The sequence below is a fragment of the Syzygium oleosum genome, unplaced genomic scaffold, assembly GCF_021117445.2.
Source record: "Syzygium oleosum isolate NSW1041296 unplaced genomic scaffold, Sole_v2.1 Sole_v2.39, whole genome shotgun sequence".
NCBI lineage: Eukaryota > Viridiplantae > Streptophyta > Magnoliopsida > Myrtales > Myrtaceae > Syzygium > Syzygium oleosum.
The window spans coordinates 1,966,543-1,992,758 of record NW_026607523.1 but is presented as its reverse complement, the minus strand read 5'-3'; the positions used below and the strand labels follow the sequence as shown (position 1 = coordinate 1,992,758).

The window sequence follows — 26,216 nt, the reverse complement described above, 5'->3', positions numbered from 1 at the left end:
CGACACCCCCCCTTCAAGCTGGTGGTGCTCGCCTCGCCGGGAATGTCACCGTTCGACCGGAAAAGCCGCGGTTTCGGGCCCTCACGATCACCTCGTAAGTGGCACTTGAGTGATCATTTTTTTGAAAGTTATGTCACTCAAGTGAGCCAAAAAAAAGTTATGACACTTAAGTGTCCTCCGTACAAAAGTTATGGCACTTGCGCTGTACTTATTCCCCAGACATCACATAATGATGTATCGGCTGTTCTCATCTTCATAATGAATGTGTTTCATTTTCGTTTTAAGAGCCTTTTCTCTCAATCTATTTAGAGGCAACGATTCTCAACACGAACCATTTGCACGTAATTAAATTGGTTTGTTTAGCATAAATGGGTCAACGTCATTAATAGTGTAACACAAAAAAGATAATCTATATGTGTACAAATAAACTTTTAGTTGAAATCAAACATGATATCAATATATGTGCTCTCACAAGCATTTGTGGATATTACTCATGCATCGAGTGTCATATGGCTTGACCACCTACAAATTTGTTTTAATGTTCTCTTGAACATATTTATGTAACAAATTTGTCGGGGTGTATCATGAATTTTCACACCCTCATCCTCCCTCCTGATCTCTCATTTTATAGTGGGCTGATGTTATTTTGTTGCTTTTGACGAGTGAAAGTTCGAATGGCCAGAAAAAGAAGAGACAGGCTGGATGTCGTTTAAAAGTTTTGGTTCAGAACTACGGACAACCTCAATCTTATTTCAGTTCAATCTCACACAAAGTTCTTAAATGATACATTTTTCAATGAAGGACGGTCTCCCACATGCCTTCTTTTATCAAGGTGAAACCAAAGCACATGGTGAAGCAATTACATACAAATCATCCTTTCTCCCAGCTGTAGCACGGAAAACTTCAGTCATGTCGAGTTGTTCCGGGGCTTGCCCATTTGCTAGCTTCCAATCATAATGATACAACAGTGATGCAAGTATAAGTTCGATGCTGGCTGCCGCGAATGCAATGCCTGGACAGATCCTCCGACCAGATCCAAATGGAAGGAATTGATAGTGCATCCCCTTATAATCCGCCGAAGATTCGACAAACCTCTCCGGCTCGAATGTCTCCGGATTTGTCCAGTATCTTGGATCTCTTCCTATAGCATATGCATTAATAATGACCCTCGAGTTCATAGGAATATCGTATCCGTTGACCTTGCATCCTTCCGTCGGTGCTCTGGGGATCAATGGTGCTGGTGGGTGCATTCTGAGAGTTTCTTTGATAATACACTTCAGGTAATGGAGTTCTTCGGTATTTGATTCTTGAACACGGTCCTTTCCCTTTAAAACCCGCCGTATCTCGTCTTGCGCCTTGGCCATCACCTTTGGGTTCTTGAGCATTTCCGACATCGCCCATATGAGCATTGTCGATGATGTCTCGCTTCCCGCGGCAATTATATCCTGCGAGAGTCATGCAAATATACCCCACTATATATAATATTTTGCGAGCATCTCGGAAATGATTTTGACGATAGTAAAACTTATTTGAGTATTTAATCGATTTGATCAAGTATGAAGCTATATTATATGAATATCGATCTAAAATGAACCCGAGGCTATTCTAATAGAGACTTCGTTAACAATCAAGGTAGAGACAATCTTATAGGAAGAAAAATGTTTTAAGTACTGGAGAACGTAGAAGCAAGTGTGGAAGCATTGCAACGACGAATGATGTCAATACAAACTTTCCATCTATAGAGATTGATGAATTGATGTGCTCAGAACCTGCCATATAGAGAGGATTTGTTTGACTGGCCAGATTGATTGAAGGTTCTACACTTTATTTTATTGAGAAATTTTCTCTTAGCTCTGTTACCTGTAGACAGATGGACACTAATGGCTACTAGATCCATGCTTAACGTTCAAATTTGGATGCCTATAAGAAGACCAAACGATGAGCCAAACTGAGTCCATCTATAAGTGCTTGAATTCGAGAAATCGAAGCATTTTTAGAGAGTTCTCGAGTCTGTCTCTCCATTGTTGCATTGCAGTCGATTAAGTGTTGATCCAAAGAGCTAGCAAGAGTGTCAACCCCCTTTGTAAACATACGAGATAAGTGGTAATACTTAGAGTGAAGACATTTGCCTAAGTGAGAGAAAAAGTGTGTGGGAAGATCTTCGTATGCTCTTCGGAGACGTAGTTTATGGTCTTGGGAGTGAGTCTACGACGTCGTGTGGACAAGATGTGAGAACAACCGTTGGAAGAGTCCGTTAGTGACGCAATCTATAATGAGGTAGTTGCAGAAGGAGGCGATTTCCACGCAAGGCGGTATTTGCACTACACTAGCGGATTTAACCTATTTGGGCTACAATAGCCAGATCGTGATTCCAGGATAGAACTTGAAATCTGAGAACCTAACCTGTGGAAACTTATAGGTTCCAGGTTCCAAGGTATACATGATAGGTTCTAGGTTCCAAAAATTGAGGAGCCTTTTTTGACGGGTAGATTCTAGGTCCTAGAACTTGGAACCTGAAACCTAAATAAGTTTTTTGTATTTTAACTTGGTCTATGTCTTCGCGTGATCCCGCAGTGTTTCATGGCGTTAGATGATAAGTGTATAATCTGGAATCACTAATCTGAGCTTTCATTTTATAACTTGTTAATATTTCATATTCTTCACGTGTCTAAATATAAGTTGTGGTTAGTGGATTATAGCAGCAAGTGGTGGTCATTAAAGGTGATGATTCACTATAATTGTTTAATTAATAATACAGGTGGAATCTGGGTAAACCTTGGAACCGACCCTCGAACTTGTAATAGGGTAGGTTCCAAGTTCCAAAAAATGAGGAACCTATTATCATGGGTGGAACCTATACGGAACATGAAACCGCTCACCCGTAGTATCGATTCACACAATGACTTCTCATCTTAATTATAGTTGTTTGAATCGTAATGCCAGGAAAACTAATCTTTTGTATTCTCTTTGACGAATGATAAGCTCATTCAGTATTGTTGCGTTCATTTTCGTTTTGTTTAACTAAAAATTAAATTAATAAAAAAAGAATCTGTTAGACCCTGGAACCTACCCTGGAACCTGTTCCAGGGTAGATTCCAGGTTTTAAGTTCCGACGGGTAGGTTCCGGGTTCCAAAAAATGAGAAACCTATGCCCAAGGACAGGTTTCAGGTTCTACATGGAACCTGTAGGGAACCTGAAACCGCTCACCCCTAGTAGGCATTGCTGGAGAGAGCACCGCCCCCTCTCTCTCCTCCACTAGATTTTCTTAAAGCTTCGATCTCTAGATATTTCCAAAGTAAATTCAGGTAACAAGTTGAGCTACTTGTCAACTTGCGCCACCTCTAGATTTCTCTGGAAAGAAATCTGCCAGAGCAAGTGGGCAAGCAATAATGCTTACATGACTCCACCGACATTAGCTCCCTATAAATAGGAGTGCTCCATGTGATGCGTCCAGTGAGAGAGTGTGTAGAGTAATGTTATGTTGGTGAAGTGGGTGGTGTAAGAGTGTGTTGTTGTGGTGTTGTCAGCGACGCGAACAGGAGTGAGGCCGAGTATGAGAAGTGAATCTATTAAAGTGAGGAGTGTGTGAGTGAAGTGAGAGACTTGTGGGCGAGTGAGGGGTCACATAAGTGTGTGCATTTGTAATTGTTAGGTTTTGACTTTCAAATTGATGACAAGGGTATTTCGGACCATGCACATTTATTTTAGGGGTTTTTTGAAAGGGAACTATAAAAGAGATGTCTTGCGCAACGCATCTCTAACCCTAGCCTCCACATTCTCTCCTTTCTTTATTCTTTCTATCTTCTTGTTTGATCATTAGATCTTGTGGCTCACCAAGTGATTTTTTGAGCTTTTCGATTGCGATGAAGAAACGGCTTCAGGATTGTGGAATAAGCTGGAGAGCCTCTACATGAAGAAATCTCTTACAACAAGATTATTCTTGAAGCAGCGTCTTGACACGCTAAAGTTGCAATAAGGTACTCCTATCTAAGAACATCTAGATGAATTTAATAAGATTGTGATGGATATGAAAAATCTAGATTTGAAGTTAGATGATGAAGACCAAGCCCTAATTGTGTTATGCTCATTACCGAGCTCCTATGAGAATTTTGTGAATTCTATGCTATATGGGAGGGAATCCATAACTCTTGAGGATGTGAAGGCCATGTTGAATTCTGGGGAGATGCATACAAAGTTGAATGTGAGTGGTAGTAGTGATAAAGGGCAAAAGGACACCAGAAGTGCCACAACTTGTGTACGGCGATCACTTTGGTGCTATAACTTTTTTTCGGATCACTTTGGTGTCAAGTCGGAGGAAAATAGATCACTTTAGTGACTCCGGCCAAAAAGCTAACCTGGCATTTATATTTAAAAAAAATGGCCTGACTTGTACACGTGAAAATTATGTGGCTTTTTTTCGAATTTTTAGAAAAATATAATAAAAAAAAAGTTGTAGCAGCGGCGAGGGAGGCCTCGCCGCTGCTGCCGCCAACCCACCACCGCCGGGAAGGGCCGGCAGTGGTCGGCGAGGGCCGGATCCGGCGAGGCGAGACCTCACCGTCGCTTGGGTCGCAACGGCGAGGTCTCGCCTCCCCCAGCAAAGGCGAGGCCGACCTCGCCGTCGCGACCCAAGCGACGGCGAGGTCTCGCCTTGCCCAACAAAGGCGAGGCGAGATCTCGCCGTCGCTTGGTCGCGACGGCGAGGTCTCACTCACCCAAAAAGGCGAGGCCGACCTCGTTGTCGCGACCCGGTGACGGCGAGGTCGGCCTCGCCTTTGTTGGGCGAGGCTAGACCTTGCCATCGCACGGGTCGCGACGGCGAGGTCTCGGCTCGCCAAGAAAGGCGAGGCCGACCTCGCCGTCGCGACCCGGCGACGGCGAGGTCCGCCTCGCCGCGAGGCAAGGCCGACCTCGCCGGATTTGGCCCTCGCTGGGCGAGGCGAGGGTCGCTGGGCCCTGACTAGGGGCTGGCGACCCTCGCCGACCATTGTGCCCACCACCGCCGGCCCTTCCTGGTGGTGGTGGGTTGGCGGCAGTAGCGGCGAGGCCTCCCTCGCCGTTGCTGCAACCATTTTTTTTTATTAATATAATATAATTTTTTTTTAAAAAGTACACGTCAGATGGCTAAACGGCGTCGTTTTTGGTTTTTAATGCTGACTGGACCTCTCCGGCGAGCCGTGTCAGCGCCACATCGGATTTCCGGTGAGCCACGTCAGCATTGGTACTAAAATGATCGTTTTTCAAAAAAGTTGGCACCAAAGTGATCCGAAAAAAAGTTATGGCACCAAAGTGATCGCCGTACACAAGTTGTGGCACTTCTGATGTACTTTTGCCAGTGATAAAGTAGAAGGCTTAGTTGTTAGGAGAAGGTCGAATCATCCTGATAAGCACATTAGTAGTAAAGGACATTCGAAGTTTAGATCAGACCGAGACAAGAGTAAGGTGGAGTGTTACTATTGTCATAAATTTGGACACTACAAAAATGAGTGTCCTTTGCTCAAGGCTAAGGGGAAGAAATCGATGGAAAGTTCCGATTCGGCTTGTCTAGTGAAAGATAACGAGTCAGCTGATGCAGACAATGTTCTTACTGTTTCATCTTCGAATTGTCGTGTTGATGATGAATGGATTTTAAATTCAGCATGTTCATACCACATGTGTCCAAATAGAGATTGGCTCTACACATATGAGAAAGTAAGTGGGGGTTCAGTTTTGATGGGCATCAATGCAGTTTACATGATTGTGGGTATTGGTACGGTGAGGATCAAATGTCATGACAATATAGTAAGAACTTTGACAGGAGTTAGGCTCATATCAGATTTGAAGAAGAACCTTATTTCGTTGAATAGTTTGGATTCCACTAGATGCATGTACGCAGGTGGAGGTGGAGTTTTGAAAATTTCAAAGGGCTCCTTGATTGTGATGAGAGGTAACAAGAAAAATGGTCTTTATGTCTTGCAGGGAAGTACCATTGTGGATTTTTTAAATATATCATCCTCTTCAGAATCTGAGAAATCAATGTTGTGGTATATGCGGTTGGGCCACATGAGTGAAAGAGGAATGTGTATCTTGAGTAAATGTGGTTCACTTTATGGGGATCATATGGTCTCACTTGACTTTTGCGAATATTGTGATTTCAGGAAGTAGCGCAGAGTTAATTTCAATACCGGAGTACACTCGACGAAGGGCACGGTTGACTATATTCACTCCAATTTGTGGGGACCTGCACAAGTTACATCTAAAGGTGGTGCAATTTATCTTCTGACATTTATTGATGACTTTTCTAAGAAAGTCTGGGTTTATTTCTTGAAGCGTAAGAATGATGTTTTTGATACGTTCAAGAAGTGGAAGATGTTGATTGAAAATCAAACTGGAAAGAAGATAAAGCGTCTTAGAACAGATAATGGTCTTGAGTTTTGCGGAGGTGATTTCAACAAGTACTATGAAGATTCAGGGATAGTCCGACACCGAACAGTTAGGCACACACCTCAACAAAATGGGGTGGCAAAGTGCATGAACATGACACTTTTAGAGAGAGCTAGGTGTATGCTCTCTAATGCTGGACTAAGGAAAGATTTCTGGGCCAAAGTCGTGAACACAACATGTTATTTGGTGAATTGTTCTCCTTCAACCGCAATTGAATGTAAGACTCCAAATGAAGTATGATTAGGTAAACCTTCCGATTATTCTAATTTGAAAGTTTTTGGATGTCCCGCTTATTATCATATAAAAGATGGTAAGCTTGAACCTAGAGCCAAGAAATGTATTTTCGTTGGTTATGCAGACGGGGTTAAGGGATATAGGTTGTGGTGTTCTGATCCTCAATCACCAAAGTTTATAATCAGTAGGGATGTTACTTTTGATGAAAATTCCATGCTTGATCGGAGAAAGGTTGTTATTGAGTATACGAGGTATTCGGGAGGAAAATGTTGGGAAGGAGGTGGAGTTTATCGTGGAGCATCCACAGAGAACATTTGAAGATGTTCCTATTCAGCCGGAAAGTGATAGTAAGCAACAAGACTTATATTCAGTCAAAGATGATGTTGAAGAAGTTGAGCAACCTCAGACCTTGGTTGTAAGGAGAGCTAAATGACAAATTAAGCCTCCCCAAAGATATGCCTTTGCTGATTTGGTAGCCTATACTCTTACAGTAGCTGAAGAGCTTAGTATTGAAGAACCTTCTACATTCCGTGAAGCTATCATTTGTTCTAAATTTGAGAAGTGGCTTGTTGCGATGAATGAAGAAATTGAGTCTCTTCATAAGAACCAAACCTGGGATCTTGTGAAATTGCTTAAGGGCAAAAGAGCTGTTGGATGGAAATGGATCTTCAAAAGAAAGGACAGAATTCCAGGGGTTGAAGATGAAAGATTCAAGGCACGCTTGGTAGCGAAGAGTTTTAGTTAAAAGGAGGGGATCGATTTCAATAAAGTGTTCTCCCCAGTTGTGAAACATAGTTCCATCCGTGTGTTGCTTGCGTTGGTGGCTTTTTATGATCTAGAACTTTAGCAACTTGATGTCAAGACCACTTTTCTACATGGCGAGCTTGAGGAGACAATATATATGTCTCAACCCGAGGGTTTTGTTGTTGAGGATAAAGAAGATCACATTTACAGGTTGAAACGCTCTTTGTATGGTCTCAAGCAATCTCCACGGCAATGGTACAAGAGGTTTGATAGCTTTATGTTAAGTCATGGCCACTCACGCAGTGCGCATGACAGTTGTGTGTACTATAGGAGATTACATGATGGTTCTTTTATTTATTTGCTGCTGTATGTGGATGACATGCTTATTGCAGCAAAGAACATGTTAGAGATACAACGGTTGAAGAGGCAACTGAGCAAGGAGTTTGAGATGAAGAATCTTGGAGCTGCAAAGAAGATTCTAGTTATGGAGATTCGCAGAGACAGACAGGTTGGGAAGTTATACCTTTCGCAGAAGAGGTATATTGAGAAAGTGCTTGAGCGCTTTGGCATGAAGAATGCCAAACCGGTAAGTACTCCTTTGGCATCCCATTTTAGGCTTTCGGCTTCTTTATCGCCTAAAACCAATGAAGAGGAAGATGAGATGTCTCGAGTTCCATATTCTAGTGCTGTGGGTAGTCTTATGTATGCTATGATTTGCACTCGTCTAGATATTTCCCAAGCTATTAGTATTGTGAGCAGGTATATGGCACATTCAGGGAAAGCTCACTGGCAAGCCGTGAAATGGATACTTCGGTACATCCGAGGCACATTGGATGTAGGTTTGGTCTTTGATAGAAGTTGTGATATAAGACATTCGGTTGTTAATTTCGTTGATTCTAACTATGCAGGCGATCTCGACAAAAGGAGATCTTTGACAGGTTATGTTTATATGCTTGGTGGTTCCGCGGTTAGTTGGAGAGCAACCTTGCAAGACACGGTTGCCTTGTCTACCACTGAAGCAGAGTATATTGTAGCAACGGAAGCGGCAAAGGAAGCTCTTTAGTTGAAGCGTTTGGTTACAGAACTTGGAGTGAAGCAGGAGGGGGCCTCCGTTATCTTTTGTGATACCCAAAGTGCAATCTAGTTGATCAAGAATGCGATGTATCATGAGAAAACGAAAAATGTTGACATCCGGTATCACTTTGTGCGTGATGAGGTTGCTAAGGGTACGATTACGGTGAAGAAAGTACCCACGGCAGATAACCTGGCAGACATGTTGACCAAACTAGTTCCTTTGACAAAGTTCAAGCATTGCTTCGACTTGATTGGCGTTTTCACCATTTGAGTTGGCTAAGCGGAGTTGGTGGTGTTTCATCCCTTGTTTCCTACACTGAGTATGCTCACGTAGGCTTAGGGGTGTACGTCGTCAATTCCGCTATTTTGGGGTGGCCTTGTGTGGTCACTTTTGGTGGTGAGGGAGAGAGGTTTTGTGGCATTTGATATATTGCTCTTCCGGAGATTTGAAGTCAAGGTAGAGATTTGTTGGGTTTTGACTTTCAAATTGATGACAGGGGTATTTTGGATCATGCACATTTATTTTAGGGGTTTTTTGAAGGGGGACTATAAAAGAGATGTCTTGCGCAACGCATCTCTAACCCTAGCCTCCACATTCTCTCATTTATTTGTTCTTTCTATCTTCTTATTTGATCATTAGATCTTGTGGCTCACCAAGTAGTTTTTTGAGCTTTTCGATTGTATTCGTTGTTGAAGATAGTGAAACCCCTCTCTCTCCCCGTGGTTTTTCCCGTTTTGGGTTTTCACATATATTTTGTGTCTCGTGTAATTCGATTTTGCTTTCATCCCTGCTATGTGAGCTTTTCGATTTGTTCATCTCTTGGTGTTGTTCCGCAACAGTGATAAATATTTTGTGCAGTGAAGTTCAACAGGCACACTCAATCTGAACCAATATTAACTCTCGCTTGCAATTTCTCTTTCCCTTTTCCTACTAACATCGCTACTTGTGCTCAAAAACAAACTTTTTCTAAACGGGTTGCATCTATATGTTCAGTTTTTACTTATTCAAAAAATCATTTCATCCCCTGCTTGGTTGCTTATTTGGACGAAACATAAAATGAAGGGATGTTTTCAAGTGGAGGCGTGTTTCCAAATTTTCTTCATTACCCAAAATATCCCTCTGCTTGAACCAATCACATAGCCTTCTCTAGAATACCTCTCATATTTGTTTCGCAAATAGGCTTCTCTCTTAAAGTTGATTGCTATATAATAAAATACCACAATCAAGGATCGCCATCTAATTTTTTAATATAAAAATAGTATAGATAACTGAATGACTTATTGATAAAGAGATTAAATTGACATATATTATTTAAAATAAAAATTAATGTTTATACCCCTTTTTTTTCTCAACTCCATCCTATTGCTATTTGTGTTTCATTTTTCTCGAAAAAATAATATTCAATATGAGGTATCAATAAGATAAAAAAAATTGTTAAAAGAGTGATTAATTCCACATAATCATAAATTCATAGGTCTCATGCAACATGCTAGTATAAGTTTTTAGTATTTGAACTTTTTAATCTCATAAAAGTTACATGGGAATATTGTATGGAAGCTATTATTTCAAAAGATACATATTAAAATATATTTTCTCTCGAGCATCATATAACATTGGTTATCCTGTACATGTGCTTCTAACATCAAATAACATGGTACAAATAATGCTTTGTGTGTGTATATATATACATACATGAATGCATATATTTTTAACATTATGATTTACATATTTAAGGAAATCTGTATGTCATGCATTAACGACTTTGACTTTCATGTTTCTTCACAGAATGGTTTTTTTATGGGTGTACAAGAACATTATTCGTCCTTGTAATAAGATTTGACAAAAAAGTTAATAATGGTAGTTGCGAGACATGACTAATATTATGTTATACGTCAGTTACATTGTAGGTTATGTAGGTTAATCCTTTTGATTATATCCTTTTTTTTCCTTATTGTAAATGCATTTCTTCATATTTTTCCATAAGAATTGTGCATTGGCAAATGAATATATAGAAAGAAAATAACGATTCACAACTTGATGTCAATGATTTCTTCATATAATAATGATTTTTGCTAATAGCCAGGGATGTGATCATAAGATATATTAAGATAACGTACCAAGATGACGCCTTTGATGTTGTCCGTGGTAAGATGAAACCCGATCTCGTCAGACTCCTGGAGACGCTGTAGCACATCGACCAGATCTTCTTTATCCGACGCAACTTCTGGCCTACCAGAGCATTGTTCTCGTTGCATTTTGTGGTCAGCAAGAATAGTATTGAAGATTTCGTCGTACTTCCGCTTTATCTTGTCCAACTTGAATTTAATCCCGTTAATGTAGATCAGAAACCATAGGGAAGGGAAAAGCTCGCCTAGGCCAAACCCGCTTGCCAACCTCATAGCGTCCTCAAACGTCGAGATCAACTCGTCCTGCTGCTTGCACCTCTGGCCAAAAGCCGCCTTGCAAATGATGGAATTCGTGCAAGCAGAGATATTCTTGCTGAGATTGAGAGGGAGACCCGACGACGATCCGATGTACTCAACGAGACTGTTCACCTCCTCTTCTCGCGCCCATGTGATTGACCGCACGCGCTTAACACTCAGAAGTTCCAAAACGCAGATCTTGCGGACTTGTCTCCAATATTCTCCGTACCGAGCGAAGAACACGCTCGAGTTGTCGTAGCTCGACAATTGTGGGAACGGTGGCCTGTCGGCAAAAGTGTGCTCGTGGGTCTTGAGGACCTCCTTGGCTGCTTCAGGAGTGGAAATTGTTACGACGGGAAGCTCGCCGAGTTGAAGATAGAAAACCGGTCCATATGTTTTGGCTAACTTGTTTAGGCGATGGTGAGGGAGTTCGCCGAACATCTGGTGCAGATTTCCAATCAGTGGCAACTTCTTAGGGCCTGGAGGCAACCTCAGATTGAACCCTTTTGTTCCATGTCTGCTAGAGATCACTTTGATTAGAATGAACAAAAAGAGAGACAGTGAAAGGATGAAGGAAAAGGCAGAGAGCTGAAGCATCCTGAAAGCTAACAATGGGTGGTGCTCGTGTTTTGGTCAAGCATCTTGAGCTATCTTTATTGTGTTTTGTTATCCACTGGTTGGCATTTGATCTTTCTAGTTGTTCGAACGTCGTTTTCTCAGACAGTTGGAGTCTTGTTTTAAATAAGCATCTCAAAGTTGCCGACATCACTTAAGTTTTCAAGGTAAATCACATCTCTTACCAATCCTATCCGATGCAACCGAAATATCAACATAGTGCTAAGGTTTCTGGACTTGGATCCATGGTGATACTGACCTCAATTCCTTTGAGCCACCCAATGCCTGATGCAGCGAAACCACTGTCAAATCGAGGATAGATGGGTAATAGACACTTCGACAAATTTCAGAGGACCAGATCCTCGAAAGTCGGTGACCGTTAGATTACAAAAGAACAAATCTTGATCGTTCATCAAAACTTTCTAAAATATTTGTGAAATACCACTTTTTGAGTATAAGGTACCATAAAATGGACTTGGATACGATGTTTAGAGACCGTTGAACTAGTGATCCAAGGGTCCCTTTACCTGAGGGGTGATTTTAAAGCAAATATCGATGGATCTCATGTCACGTGAGCATTAATAGTTTAATCCAACTGCGGAGATTTTTTAAATTCGATTTTGTGCTATGAGGAAACAAAATCCTATTTGGCTTGGATTTTGAAGAATTAATTCAGAGGACCGGATCGTCGAAAGTTGGTGACCGATAGATTACAAAAGAACAAATCTTGATCGTTCATCAAAGCCTTCTAAAATGCTTGTGAAATACCACATTTTGAGTACAAGGTACCCAAAAAGTGTACTTGGATATGATGTTTGGGGATGGCACAACCGGTGATCCAAGGGTCCCTCCACCTAAGGGGTGATTTTAAGGAGAAAATATTCACTAGTATCATACTGCCACGTCATTGTCCTACGTGGCGTATCTGTTCCATTAAAAAAGTGACACGTGTCAAGTGACATGGAAAAAAAAAAGAAGAAGAAAAATTGGAAGTTTTCAAGTGCGCGTTCTCTTTCTCTTTTCCTTTCCAGCGTCTTCTCCCCCACCCTCTCTCTTTCTTTATTTCAAAATTTCAAGCCTCACGCTTCACACCTCCCTCTCTCCGTCTCGCAAAATCTGAGGTTCATCTCTGGACGACCATCGTCGCGCTGCTGGAAAACGACGGAGGCTTGGTGGAGTGGAGTCGGGGTCGGAGGGTTGATGGCACGAGCTTTCCTCTAAAGAAAAGGTCGTCGGAGAGAGAGACTGACGCGAGTCGTGATTTTAGCCAGACGACCCAATGGAGAGGCGAAGTCGAACTCCCTGTCGACGACGTCACCGTCCTCGACGTCTCGGCTGGTCCTTGCCAAGACCCGGACCCGACCTACTTTACACCTCCGGGGTGGCTACTCGCCCCGTAGGACCCGTCGCCCAAGTGGAGCAAGTAGCCAGCCGAGCTTCCAAAATGAGCTTCGAAAATAGTTGCGTTGTCACCAACTCATTTCTCACTTTGAAGCAAGAGATTTGATCAGCTTCGCTAGAGAGAGAGAGAGAAAGCTGGGGTCTTTCGCACCTCCTCCTCCTCCGCCAGCCCAGACGCAAGTCCCTCTGCCGCCGGACCCCGGTAAGCCCGCCTTCCGATCATCCTCTGAATTCTGCCGTTCTTGCGAAAGTGTCTATTTGGCTAAACACTCCGTGTCGATTTCGGGAGTCGATTGTTCTCTCGAGTCGAGCCCTTCGTTTGTAGGGTGGTGAGGTTGATGTTTCTTCGTCTTCCTCGCCTGTGTTGATTCCGGTGAAATGCCGGAAAGAAGGAAAATGTGATGCGATGTGACGTGACGTGATGTGACGTAATAGTGTTAGATCACGAGAAAATTTGCTCGCAACGGAGCTCTTGAGTGTGTGAAAAACCTAATTTGTTCAGCGTTGAAGCTGCTTGCTTTTAATCCGATTGGCTAATTCTCGCTGCCTTTTGGCTTGGTGGTTTTGTGTTGAATCTTGTGAAACTGTGCTTGTGGATGGGGGATGGGAAAAGTTATTCGAGAAGCCGGCTAAGGCGGCGGTGCATTGGGATTTGCCATTATTCTGACTATGTATTGTTCTGTCAACGCATCGCGAAAGGATTTTAACCAAATTTACACTACCTTGAAGGCTGCTTGATGTAAAAGAAAAAAATAAATAAATTATGTGAATATACATATTGTAGATTGTCTTGAAGTGAGGTATTTGTAATAGAAAGTAAATCTTCATCTTGTTTCGGTTATCTTATAAGCAAGCAAGTGGGATTTACTTCATTTTCACTTGTCTGTGTCAAAGCAACTCGTTCCATAATAAGAAAATGTTTGCTCATTGTAGTTATATCAATTGTATTACCTAATTAGAATACGTTGTCATATGTCATTTGTACGCTAAGATCTATTTCATGGAGCTCGAAACTCTCTTCTTTTTTGTTTTCAAATTTGTTCACATACTGTAGGTGAAAAACCTGTAGAAGACGGAGCTCAACTTTCATCGGTTCCCATTCACATCGTTAGTTGTGCAACTCAACTTCCAGCTGAATTTCTGGAACCCTCTTCTGATAGGCAATTAGTGATTGGTTTTGATTGTGAGGGTGTTGACCTATGTTGCTATGGCAGGCTTTGTATCATGGAGGTATGTAGTCCTTTTCAACGATGTTGACATTTCATTGAGACATCCAGCATCATTTATCATATATAGAGTGATGATTAACATCAAACATGAACCACATGATTTGCATTTTCACCTTTTTGATAAGATGTAAATATGACATCACTAACACTTTCGCTTTCCTACAGACGCCCTATCACCCATATTGAAGAATAGATAAGCATAATATACAGACAGATGGTTTGCAAATGGGGGTAGAGTCACATAATTAAACTAAAATGTAACAATTGGGCTCACGTAATGTTAATGTTCAGCTAATAGGTTATGTAATTTCAATATTCAATGGCAGAGCCAGAGAATTATATGCGTGTGTACATACACAGATCATCTGATTTTATCCTAAGTGAATGTATGAAGTAATGTGGTAGGTCTTGTCCATTGTAGGAATAATTTTATGTGTCCAGTTCATATATGCTGTTTAGAAGCAATTGGATCCTATTTTCCATGCTGTGTTGCTTCCTTAGTCTCTTTCTGTTCATTGAATGTTGAATGTCCTTTAGGTTTTCGTGCTTGTAATCAAGTAGAGTTTCCAATAGTTCCACCTAAGAACTCATTTTTTTTGGAAAATTAGAGTTCTTTTCTGATGATTCAAGCATTGTGTAATCTGCAGCTAGCTTTTCCAGATGCTATATATTTGGTTGATGCCATTCAGGGAGGTGAGATGCTCATGAAAGCTTGCAAGCCTGCACTCGAGTCTATGTACGTCACCAAAGTTATTCATGACTGCAAACGAGATAGTGAGGTCTCTAACTGGTTTTATTTGCTTTTGCATCTCAACCACTCTCACATACATTATGACACACGGTTCTTGTGCTTGGACATTTGATTTTGTAGGCTTTACTTCCAATTTGGCATCAAATTGAATAATGTTGTGGATACTCAGGTGAGCATTTCGTATGAAATTTCAGTCTTATGGTAGGCTTTGTCTTTCATTTTTGCAACTTGATGCAACAATTGATTGAGGAGGCTTACTTAAGTTTATAAAATTATTGGGAATAACAAATTGTTGTGATTTAAGCAGATTGCTTACCACCTTATAGAGGAGCAAGAAGAAAGGAAGCGATTGCCCGATGATTACATATCTTTTGTCAGCCTTCTTGCAGATGCACGTTGTGGTGGTATAGTGCATCTTCTGTTATTGCTCGGGCTCTTACTTTAGGTCGGGGGGCATACTTTTTTGCATGTTCTAGGATCAAGAAAAGTACTCTGGACCAGAACTTTATGTTTCCTCTTATCTGCCTTCAACTCTTGTGTGGTTCTCACACGTCAATGTCTATGGGAACTACAATATGAAATGACATCCAAATTGCACATCATGTGGGGTGTTTTAATTTCTTCTTCTCTGGTTTTGATGCAGGCATATCTTATCTCGAGAAGGAAGAAGTTCGTATCCTCCTTAGGCAGGTGAGTTGAAGTATTTGATTAGTTGTGGTCATCGTGTGGAAACCAGTTGTTTTTGGCCTTTGCACTCACTCCCCCAGGATTGATATCTGGTTCAGTTTTCCAAACTATGAGCTGTGATGCATCAATACTTGACACAAAAATGCTAAATACGCTACAACAAATATCTCTGTTGTTGGAGATTGCTTTGAGCTTTTGCTGCTACCAGTGCATTGCTTTTAGATCAGACCATGCTCAGGAATTATAGTTCTGATATTAAGGCTATTCAACAACAGTGAGTTCAACAGAGAGCTTGTTTTATTTTACCTACAAATGTTGTGGCAATCACAATTTTCCCTCTGCAAAAGCGAATTATTAGTTGTTAATTAACTCAGAAGCAGTGTCTACCCTTCCCAAATTCTGCCGAATAGAATTTTGAATGCTAACTATTATCTCACTAGTGATCTGATCCACTAGACTCACATACTATCAGCTGAGTTACATTATGGAGTTCTTAAGCAGAAGCCAATCAAGAGATGATAATTTTTTTAGTATGGTTCATTAGTTCGGAGTAAATGGCCAGTTAAAAAATAACTCCAGTTTGAACAAATATATTAGTTTACATGTTGGTGATTGTTTCATTTATATGATAGCTCCAGTTGCTCTAACTATGCTCGTGACTACTAATGTGCACCTTTTACATAGCCGCACGATGTGCCCAGTGCAAAATATTCTTTTGCCTTTCACTAATATGCGTGTTTCATTTACAGGACCCTAAGTTCTGGACATACAGACCATTTTCTGAAATGATGATACGTGCAGCTGCAGATGATGTTCGATTTCTTGTTTACATCTATCGCAAGATGATGAAGAAACTGAATCCACGATCCTTGTAGTATCTGGCAGTTGGCAGTGCTCTTTATTGTCGGTGTTTTTGTATCAATGACAATAATTATGCTGATTGGCCATCTTTGCCTCCGATTCCAGGTTTAAAAATTACAGATAAAAATTTTTGGACTAGCTTTTGTTTATTCTGTATTTTTTGGTAACTGCTAGATGCATCGTGTGGGGAACTAGTGCTTGCACTTGTTGACTTTGTCACCCCATCCTTCTAAGTCATTCTAGGGTTTCTGCTGGTATTTAATATGCTCTGAATTAGGATTGAGATGTGGAATTGTTCAAAAGATAGAAGGTTGGTGCAACTTTTTTTCCTGTCTTCAAATTGGAGCAGACATCAATGACAATTTAGATCGTACAGATGGGTGGAGATTTCCAGTGAATGACTTCCTGAGGTGCTTTTTCAGAGCTCAGCGAAGTTAACTTGGATAGTATAATGGTTGCTTAACGTGGCTGGCATAAATCAAAATCACTATTTTCAGGGCCATTAATGTCTTCTTCAAGTGATGTTGCTTTCTACATTGCATGGTCGCATCAAATTTAAGTTCCAATTTTTTTAAAGTCCTAAATGTGCAATATAGAGATGTTACTTTAGCTTAGTACCATGTCTTTGTTGAGATAAGGTGCCACCTTTTAACTAGGCTTGTAGAAATTGCTTTGCTTGCGGATATGTCATCTTATGATTCAGTTTTTAATGCTAATATTTTATTTTTCAACATGAAAATAATCATCAGATTTTGTTGTTAATGACTCGGGATGCATCACTTGCAGGTGGCATAGTATTATAAAAACGAGTTAATATGAGAATGTCAAAAGAGTTTTGTACTTTGAATGCTAAAACAAGAGCCTTGACTCGAGGACTAATTTCAGAGTACTTCACGTGTAGATGACATGTCAGCAGCGGAAAATGCTCCAGAGGACGAAATCCTCTCTGTTCTTGATGTTCCACCCGGAAAGATGGGACGTGTTATTGGAAGGAGTGGAGCTTCAATAATGTCTGTTAAGGAATCTTGCAAGTAGATCTCTCTCTCTCTGCACCTGTGTGCTGTCATGACTATCTGTCCTGTTGAAAATACATGTCTGTTAAAATACGGACACTTTCAGCTGTTTAAATGATGAAGGGCTGTTTTCGACCCGACGCCCGATACATCTAGACTGCCATCACTTGTTTCTTCTTGCTCGGTTGTCTTCTTGCTGTTGGCCAGCCCGTATGGCTAGGCCGAGCGCCCTAGGATCACCATAGCGAGATATTAACGGTACGGTAAAAAGATGGATAAAATTTGTGCACCTGATTTGGATTCCATCGGCCTGGATGCGGAAATGACGATGAACCGGTGCCGTATGTCTTCTCCCCTGTCACCCCCGAAGTCCCGGCGCTATGAGACTGCCTCAGCCAACTCACGGAAGCCTTAGGTGAGTTTGAGAGCGTTTGAGAGAGATTGGAGAGAGTTAGGTGCAGAGGAGGGACCTGCAGCTCTATTTATAGAGTTTCCAGCCAGGCCCTCTCATAACGGGCCGGGCCGAACTCGGCCCACACAAGCCGGGCCCATATCCGACCAATTAAGAAACCTTATATCCAAACTTATTAGACCAAACCCGTAAGCGGGTAATAACAATCTCAATTAATGTAACCCACATCAGGAAAACGTTACATTCTCCCACTTGGGTTATATTAATTGAAATCGTACCTTATGTGCACCTTTATTTGGTCTATGGATAATTCTTAATAGTCAATCCGATCCCATAAAGTTTCAAACACCGAATCATGGCGGTAACTGCATGTAATCACGCAGAGCCTTCCATGGTCACAAGTGCCTTAGACTTTACTGATATGGATTCGATATGGTTGTGTGGCAAACGGATGACACCTCATAAAAAGTGATATCTCATGTGTCATCCCCTTTGTCAGTCCTCATTCTCTTTCCTTAAGTGTCACAAAAACCTGATGTGTCACTAGAGAATATCTTTATGGTTCCAATGAACCTACATATGTCTTATCCTTATTGTTAACATTACTTTATGTGTCATAAGACATATCCTTAAGGCCAATTGTAACAGCCTGAATTTCGATGTAATTCCGGGATCAATAAATTGACCATATTTCGCATTTCATTTTAGTAAGTCTCGCCCAGAGCTGATCACTCTCGGGACACTAACCAATAGGGTATGGCTAACTAGAAAAATGGTACGTGGACCAGGGACCCGATCGTGAATTGGGCACCGATCTCGAGAAATGACGAGAGAATATTATGAACCAGTATGGACCGATCTTAGGAAAGGTAACGGATCTGGTTTGGTCAAGGCCAACGATGTACCATCGGATCGCAGGTGATTTTGCAAGACCGAAATTACACGTGGCCAACCAGTCTTGAACTTGAACCGAGTGATCGTGACCTCTGGAACTAATGATAATTTCTCATTCTCTCAATGATCGAGACCATTACGATATGGATAGCCCTAGGTCGATACGCGTAACTCCTAAACAATGCTGTTAGTGAGAGACCCGAAATTGAAAGTTTAGCGAGTTTTGTTCACGGAATTGAGCCCGGATTTCGAGGTCGATTTTCGAAGGCTTAAGAGACTATTTTTGGGAATCTGACGTCATATTACGCTGGCCACACACGTTTGGGGTTAGTACGAGTAAAAATTGGAATTTCGGTCCGGGGTGAGAAATTACTGTTTTGCCCCCGTGGCACCGAGGCCGATCGGAGGCCGTTTGAGGTTATTTTTCACGGCCAATGTCATTTTGGGGTGGCCACGCACATTTAGAGTGGTTTTGGCCAAAAAGTGGAATATCGACAAAAATTGGAAAAATAATATTATTTTATTCCCGAAACTTTGCAGTCAGTTTTCGAGGACTTAAAAAGTGAATTTTGCGATTCCGACGCCATATTATGTTGGCCACGCACATATGGAACGCGTGTGTGCGAAAATTGGAATTTTGACCCGGGACCGAAAAATTACCAAAATGCCCTTGGACCCATTTTTGGTAATTCCGAATTTTGGATTTAATTAGGGGACTAACCAAGGTGAGTTAGGGCTAAACCAGGTCTGGTCAGCTTGGGTTAAGGACCAATGACCATTTTACCCCTAAATAATTGGATAAGAAGGAATTATAGCCATTGGATCAAGGGCAAAATTGTCCAATAGCCCTAGATCTTGACACTTGGAATCCACTCACCCATTGTTGACTCACTTGGACCAGACCATTTCTCTCTCTCGTGAGATTCATTCGGTCATTTCCCGTAAAATCTTCTTCTTCTCTTCCGTTTCTGGTTCTGCAGCTTCACGTTCGCATTTTCTCGGTAATCGTTCACGATGGAACAAGACCACGGAGCTGCTGGCCACCTACCACCGCACGCCACAGCACCCTTGGACCTTTCTCTCACCTGTTCGGCCATCCACAGTCCCATTTCCAGCCCAAACAGAACAAAATCAGCAGCAAATCGCCTCCGCCGGTGTCGCCGCGAACCGCCGGCTTGCACCCGGAACGCCGCCGTCGATCCTTACCGCGCGTCGGTGATCGACCGCCCGTTCCCGTCGTCCCGAGTCGTTAATAGGCGAGTATAAACCCCTAAACCCTTAATTAGTTTAATTGTGCATTTTTAGGGGTTAATTAGGTCTAATTGAGGGTTAATTAGGTTTAATTGTGCGTGTGATGTTTTGTATGGGTCATTAGGATCTAATGAGATGTTTTAATGGTGGATTAAGGCCCAAAACGCACCCTGTTCGCAATCGTTCACTCGAGTACCGAAATTGTGTATTTTTGTCTAAGTTTTGTACTAATTGAGTTCAATGGTTAATGACTTAGAATTGGACATTTTAGGGGCTAATTAAGCTTATTTGAAGCTTAAGTAAGTGTATTTGGTAGTCGGGTGATTAGGGTACGTGATTAGGCCTTAATGTGATTGTTTAAGTGTGAACTAGTGACTAAGGCTTAATATGCCCAGGCTGTTTATTAGTACCGAAATTGCACAAATTTGTCTAAGTGTGGCACTAATTGAGTTCAATGATTCAAGACTTGAAATTAGGCAATTCAAGTGTTATTTGGACTTAATTGAGGCCTAATTAAGTGTATTTGGTTGTTGGGTGATTGGAGTTTGAGATTAGAGCCTAATGAGGGTGTTTAATTGTGGTTTAGTAGACAAAATGTGTCCTCCCCTGGTACTGTTCATTGAGTACCGAATTTGTGCAATTTGTCCAAGTTGAGTACTTAGTTGAGTCATTGGTTGATGGCAAGGAATTAGGCATTTTTAGGAGTTATTTAGGACTTATATAAATCCTATCTATTGACCCCGTACCAATGAGAATGAGGACTAAGTCTAATTTGCCAAGGCGGGCCTTAGGCGCATTACATTGAATTGTAATAAATGTGCGGAATCAATGTTGAATGGGTTGGGTGAGAACGGAAATAAATTGATTGTATTGAGGATGAGTTGAATGCGTCTAAATCGAGCATGAGTATGTTTGGTATATTAGTGTCGGAGATCGACCTTGAGTGCCTTGGCTTGTATTCATCTCTCGTGATATTGTGTGGCTGATTTTGTGGAGTGCGATTGGCCAATGATTGGTTTGAAATATGTGTTTGAATTGTGAATCGCACGTTGGGCCACACGGTATTAATTGGGTCAATTGAGCACGTGCTGTGATATTGAGTGATTGGATTTCATTGGCGCTCGTGGTGCATTACATTGCATAACATGGACACGCATTGTGTATGCCAAGAGTGTGGCATGTGGTGAAATTGTGCGAGAATGCGTGTCTGCCATGAGCATGTGATCACCTAAAATACCCTGAAGCGTTATACGCTGGGTTCAGATAATAATAAGTTGTGTGATCACCTAAGGACCTTCGGGTCGATACCGTCCTCATGCACTTTGAAGCAGGACGATGCCCGGTACGTCCGGAAGGCAACCATCCTCATGCACTTTGAAGCAGGCTCTGGTTCGCAAGGAGAACAGTGTTGCGCCTCATGCACTTTGAAGCAGGGTAGACGCACCGGGCCGTGAAAAATTAATGACTCGAGTCGTAATAATAATGAATTGGGCAAGTGTGCCAGTGTGGGCCAGTGGGCCGGAGAAATGCGCATGACATGTCGACGACATTTGCATGCATGAACATGCACGACCGGCATACGAAGGTGTGAGAATCGTGCATGAGCATGTGATTGGCATACGGGTGATCATGCGTGCCACGTATGTGCCGTGATTATTATATGTTGATCCGTCTAACCTGCAGGGTCTAAGAATGGTTTGATTATTGTCGTGTTGTGATTATAAATATTTGTTTCCGGTCAGGAGATTGCATGTTAGCCTAACCTAGGTTTAGGGGGTCATACTCGCTGAGATTCGTCTCACGGTTGTGTAAACCGAAACATTTTCAGACCCCCAACCGTAGGATGCCGAGGACACCACCACTTTTTGGGATGCTGCATTTCATCCAGCGGTCGTTGAGCATGCACCCCTGTGGAGACGGAGCAGATCGAAGAAGTGGCTGTTTGGTTATTCCTAGGAGTTGGTGTTTTATTTGAGTTGTTGGGAGCACTGTAAAAGAGTTTTAAAATAGTGATATAAGTATGTACATATTTCCTGCGTTGATCGTTGTTTATTGCTTGGTTATCCTTAGTCTCATGCGATTTATTGTATGGGTGTATATATTTATTTATATACGTGGCTTCCGTATGTGTTTGATCTCTGATTGGGCGTTGGGTCGGCAATGCTTCCTGGGAGCGTTGCACCATAATCGACCGTCGACGGGATGTTGCGTTCCGGTAGAGTACGGGGCGTGACAACCCCTCTTGAATTGGTATCAGAGCAAGGTCAGCTCGGTCCAATTTGGTCGAGGTTTGGAGTGATAAGGAGCGATGAGACCATGGGTAGCCAATAGGGTGACCTCGTGTGCTACATGCATCTCCTAACCATTGTGCATTGATTGTGTTTGGATTGTTCGGTGTGACCCTTGCAGTGCAGGTGCGGCAGGACCTGAGGTGAGTATGCAAACCCCTTGGGTGATGTGTTGGATAAATGTTAGGCCGTATGTTGAGTGTTGATTGTTGTTTGATACCTGCCTAGGATTTAGACTGAGATAGATTGGTTTAAGTCTCTAATCCCTTAGGGGGGTTTATAGCAGGTAGCTGTATAGTGAGGCGTCAAGAATGGCAGTGTGATGAGTAAGGAAACTCGGTAGCAGTCGAGTGCTGTAGACCATGAGCCTGAGACCTAAGATTCGAGGTTGTGACTCAGATCCTATTAGAAAGGGGGAATGTGTGGGCAGGCAAGCTCAGGAAGGGAGCGCCATTATTGCCTAGGTTGTTGGGGCTGCAGCGATTACTGCTGTGATTGGAAATAATGCCAGTAGGGTTAAGCTCACATAGTGGCTAATAGGCGAGTGCATCAACTAGTGGAATAATCTCTCGAGTGAAACTTTCTTAAGTTCAATAGTAAGGGTGACCCCAAGGTTGCACCGGGATTGTTAGCGAAAGTTGAGAAAGCCTTTGAAACATTGGGGTGCACCGAGATGAAGAAAGTAAAGTTGGCGGTGTATCCGTTTCAGAATCATGCCAGCTGTAGATGGCCTTCCACCAGGGATAAGACATCCCCAATGAGTACAACTTAGATTTGGGCCATGATTGTTAAGAGTTCCTATGGGAGAATATTTCCCGGAGACTGCCCAAAAAGGGAACTGACGGAGTTTATATGATTTCACTGGGGGCAGATGACTGTGGAACGATATGGAAAGGAGTCCGCTTGGTTGGTTGAGAATCCACAGGACAAGGTTCGGAAATTCCAAGACGGACTGAAGTCGGATCTCGAAACCTAATGCTTTCATTGAACATCGGGAATGATGTGAAAATGCTTGAATGAGCTCATGTGATAGAGCGAGATTAGTGAGAAGGGGCAACCACTTCTGGATCATGGTATGCTCAGAATAAGGATAATCGTTGCTTCAGGAAGAAGTAAATGGCATGGAAATAGATTGTTCATCCCATCGGTTAGTGAGGATATCAGAAAGCCAAACCATTGAATGAGCTGTCCTGAGGCTTGCATCGAAGGTGGGAGTCGGAGCAACTAGTTAAACTGGACGGGATTGAGTCTGTTGTACTTGAGTCACGTTTGGTGTGACAATTCCTCGAATGATAAGGTGATGGTGTCATTGAGGTGTCCTAACTGTGAGATAGTAATTGATAGTAGAGAAAGGAGTGTTGACTTGGTAGTATTGGCCATGTACGATTTTGTCATGGAGATTGATGCGGAGTGATTTGTAAGGCAGAAAGCTGTAATGAATTCAGACAACAGGGTAATCCAGTTTAGTCCGAATGGACATTCTAGGTTTGGATTTCAGGAAAGTCAAGGAGGAATCTTGATTCCTTGGATGCCCTTGCTTGAGGTGATTAGATGTCAAATGAAGATTGTAAAGGACGCTTAGTGGGCGTGGTTGACCTGATCGTGACGGAACTAAAGCTGGATAACTTTCCGAGGTCTTTCCTTAGAAATTTTAGGGTTGCCACTAGAACGAGAAGTGGAATCGTGACAAATTTGGCCGGGAGTTGAACTGATTTCGAGAGCATTGTATTGAGTGTCCTTGCCGGAAATCAAAGGAATTGAAAGTTCAGATGTAAGAACTCGGGGACAAAAATTTTATTCGCCCTAGTGTATCTCTATGGGGAGTTCCTATATTTGGTATGAGAAAAAAGGACAGGACTTTGAGATGGTGCGTAAATTACCGGCAACAGAACCAGGTAACAAAAAGGAATTAGTAACCATTACCGAGGATCAATAGCCTGTTCGATCAATTGCAATAAACTTTAGTATCCTCTGAGGTTGAACTATGGACGGATGTCACCGACAAAGAATTCAGAACGAGAATGTTCCTAAGATCGTGTTGTGGACTGGAAATTTTTCGTTAAGGATATGACAAGGGGATATAATTACGACTGCTTAACAGACGAGATATGGGTACTATACGTATTCATAGTAATGCCCATTGGTCTAAGGGATGCCTCGCTGTTTCTGTGGGCCTAATGAACCGAATGTTCCAAGAATTATGGGATTAGTTCGTAACGATTTTCGTTGATAATGTACTGGGAGACTCGAGGAGCCTGGGAACAAGAAGCAAGTCTGACTGAGGTGTTGCGAATCTTGAGAGAACACACACTCCATGCCAAGTATGGCAAGTGTGAATTTTGGCTCAATAGAATAGCGTTCCCTGGACATGTAATCTAGGGGAAATGGAATTACAGTGAAACCGACTAAGGTTGAGGAGAGGACTAAGTGGCCAAGATTGATGCCAATAATAGAGGTTGACAGTGTTATAGATTTGACTGACGATTATCGACGTTTTGTGGAAGATTCTCGTTGATAGCCGTGTTATGGGCACGACTGAGTGAGAAGGAAATCCGTTTGAATGGAATGATCACTGTGAATAGAGTTCTCAAGAGTTGAAGTGTAGGCTGATGATTGTCCCGGTATTGAATATTCAACCTGGACCGGGAGGATTCGAGGTCTATAGTGACGCTTCACTAAGAAGATGTAGATGTGTGTTGAGGCAACACGATAGAGTAACAAATTATGCGTCGTGCCAGTTGAGGCCGTACGAGATGATTTATCTGATGCACGACGGAGAATTGATTGCAATGATCGGTGTCGCCATGGAATGGCTAGACGAGTAATAGATGCGTTAAGTCGTGAGTCGATTGAGGCTTATGGGGTGATCAAGGAATGAACCTTGTTAGGAAGGCTCAAGGACTCGGAAGTTAAATTTGAGGTAAGCCAAATGTTGAATCTGTTGTCCTCTTTGAGGATTAGTTTGGAAATCTAAGCCCAGAACAAGGAACGGCATTATGTGGATCACAAGATACGAAGAGTCATTGAGGTGAATGCTGATAAGCGGAAGTCGAATTTTCATGTATTCGGGGATAGAAATTTTTGAGGTTCTAAGGGTGAGTGTGTGTACCCGATGAGGCAAAACTCGAGGAGGAAATCTTGAGTGGAAATTTCCACAGTAAGTATAGTGTCCACCCAAGTAGTACCCAGGGTGTGTCAAAACTTGTAACAACATTACTGGTGGAATAGTATAAGAATAAATGTGGCCAAGCTCATGATCAAGTGTTTGACGTGCCTATGAGAGATGGCGCAGCACTATAAGCCGGGAAGGCTAATGTGACCGTCGAAAAATTTCCAATGTCAAAATGGGAACCTGCCCCAAAGGATGTTGTAGAGGAATTACTGAGAAGTCAGAAAGGACATGATCCATTGGGACGACAACTGATAGACCGATTAGGTTTGTGCACTTTTTGGCAGTGCGAAAGGGACTTTGAGTCGGACAGATAAGTAGAGTCATCAGAAAAATTTACACGATCAGAGACGACGACTTTTAGAGTATTGAGATTGGGGACCAAATGTGAGTCAAAGTGTTCCCTATGAAAAGATTGCCCTAATATGGCAAGAAAGAAAGGTTGAGCCAAGGTATGTCGGATTGTTTGATATGCTGGAAAAGATTGGAAATCTGACCTATCGATTTACCTCGCCGCCTAATCTGTCCTAAGTATATGACGTATTCCACAAGTCGATGTGGAGAAATTATGAACCAAATATGACCCACGTTAAGAGAAGACAGACGTAGACGACGAAGCATCGTACGTGGAGAGGCTAGTGTAGCTTAAGGACAGAAAGGATCATAGGTTACATAATAAGACAGTCCCAGTGGTCAAAGTTGTCTGAGAACACCACGGAACAGAAGGTGCCACTTAGGAAAGCGA

The 26,216-nt window shown here is 42.1% G+C and overlaps 2 protein-coding genes across 2 annotated transcripts; one reads left to right on the top strand and one right to left on the bottom strand.

Moving 5' to 3' along the window:
• Positions 1-705: 705 nt before the first annotated feature.
• LOC115669528 (premnaspirodiene oxygenase-like) lies at positions 706-11,625 on the bottom strand. Its single transcript, XM_056305744.1, has 2 exons — positions 10,595-11,625; positions 706-1,445 (listed from the first exon to the last, which is right to left on the bottom strand). The coding sequence occupies exons 1-2, from the start codon at positions 11,495-11,497 to the stop codon at positions 828-830; spliced, it is 1,521 nt and encodes a 506-aa protein (XP_056161719.1). The 5' UTR covers positions 11,498-11,625; the 3' UTR covers positions 706-827.
• Positions 11,626-11,835: 210 nt separating this feature from the next.
• LOC130135917 (uncharacterized) lies at positions 11,836-16,447 on the top strand. The gene is made up of 6 exons (XM_056305783.1): positions 11,836-11,883; positions 12,977-13,118; positions 13,971-14,146; positions 14,793-14,924; positions 15,204-15,300; positions 16,333-16,447. The coding sequence occupies exons 1-6, from the start codon at positions 11,836-11,838 to the stop codon at positions 16,338-16,340; spliced, it is 603 nt and encodes a 200-aa protein (XP_056161758.1). The 3' UTR covers positions 16,341-16,447.
• The last annotated feature ends 9,769 nt before the right edge of the window (positions 16,448-26,216 follow it).

What these genes read in the sequence shown, in the direction of transcription:
- LOC115669528 (XM_056305744.1), bottom strand. Translation starts at nt 11,497, where the DNA reads ATGCTTCAGCTCTCTGCCTTTTCCTTCATCCTTTCACTGTCTCTCTTT. An exon ending in ACATCAAAGGCGTCATCTTG is followed by an intron (nt 1,446 to 10,594) that starts GTACGTTATCTT and finishes TGACTCTCGCAG; the next exon opens with GATATAATTGCCGCGGGAAG.
- LOC130135917 (XM_056305783.1), top strand. Translation starts at nt 11,836, where the DNA reads ATGGGTAATAGACACTTCGACAAATTTCAGAGGACCAGATCCTCGAAA. An exon ending in AGAGGACCAGATCCTCGAAA is followed by an intron (nt 11,884 to 12,976) that starts GTCGGTGACCGT and finishes CTTCGAAAATAG; the next exon opens with TTGCGTTGTCACCAACTCAT. An exon ending in ACTGCAAACGAGATAGTGAG is followed by an intron (nt 14,925 to 15,203) that starts GTCTCTAACTGG and finishes TGATTTAAGCAG; the next exon opens with ATTGCTTACCACCTTATAGA.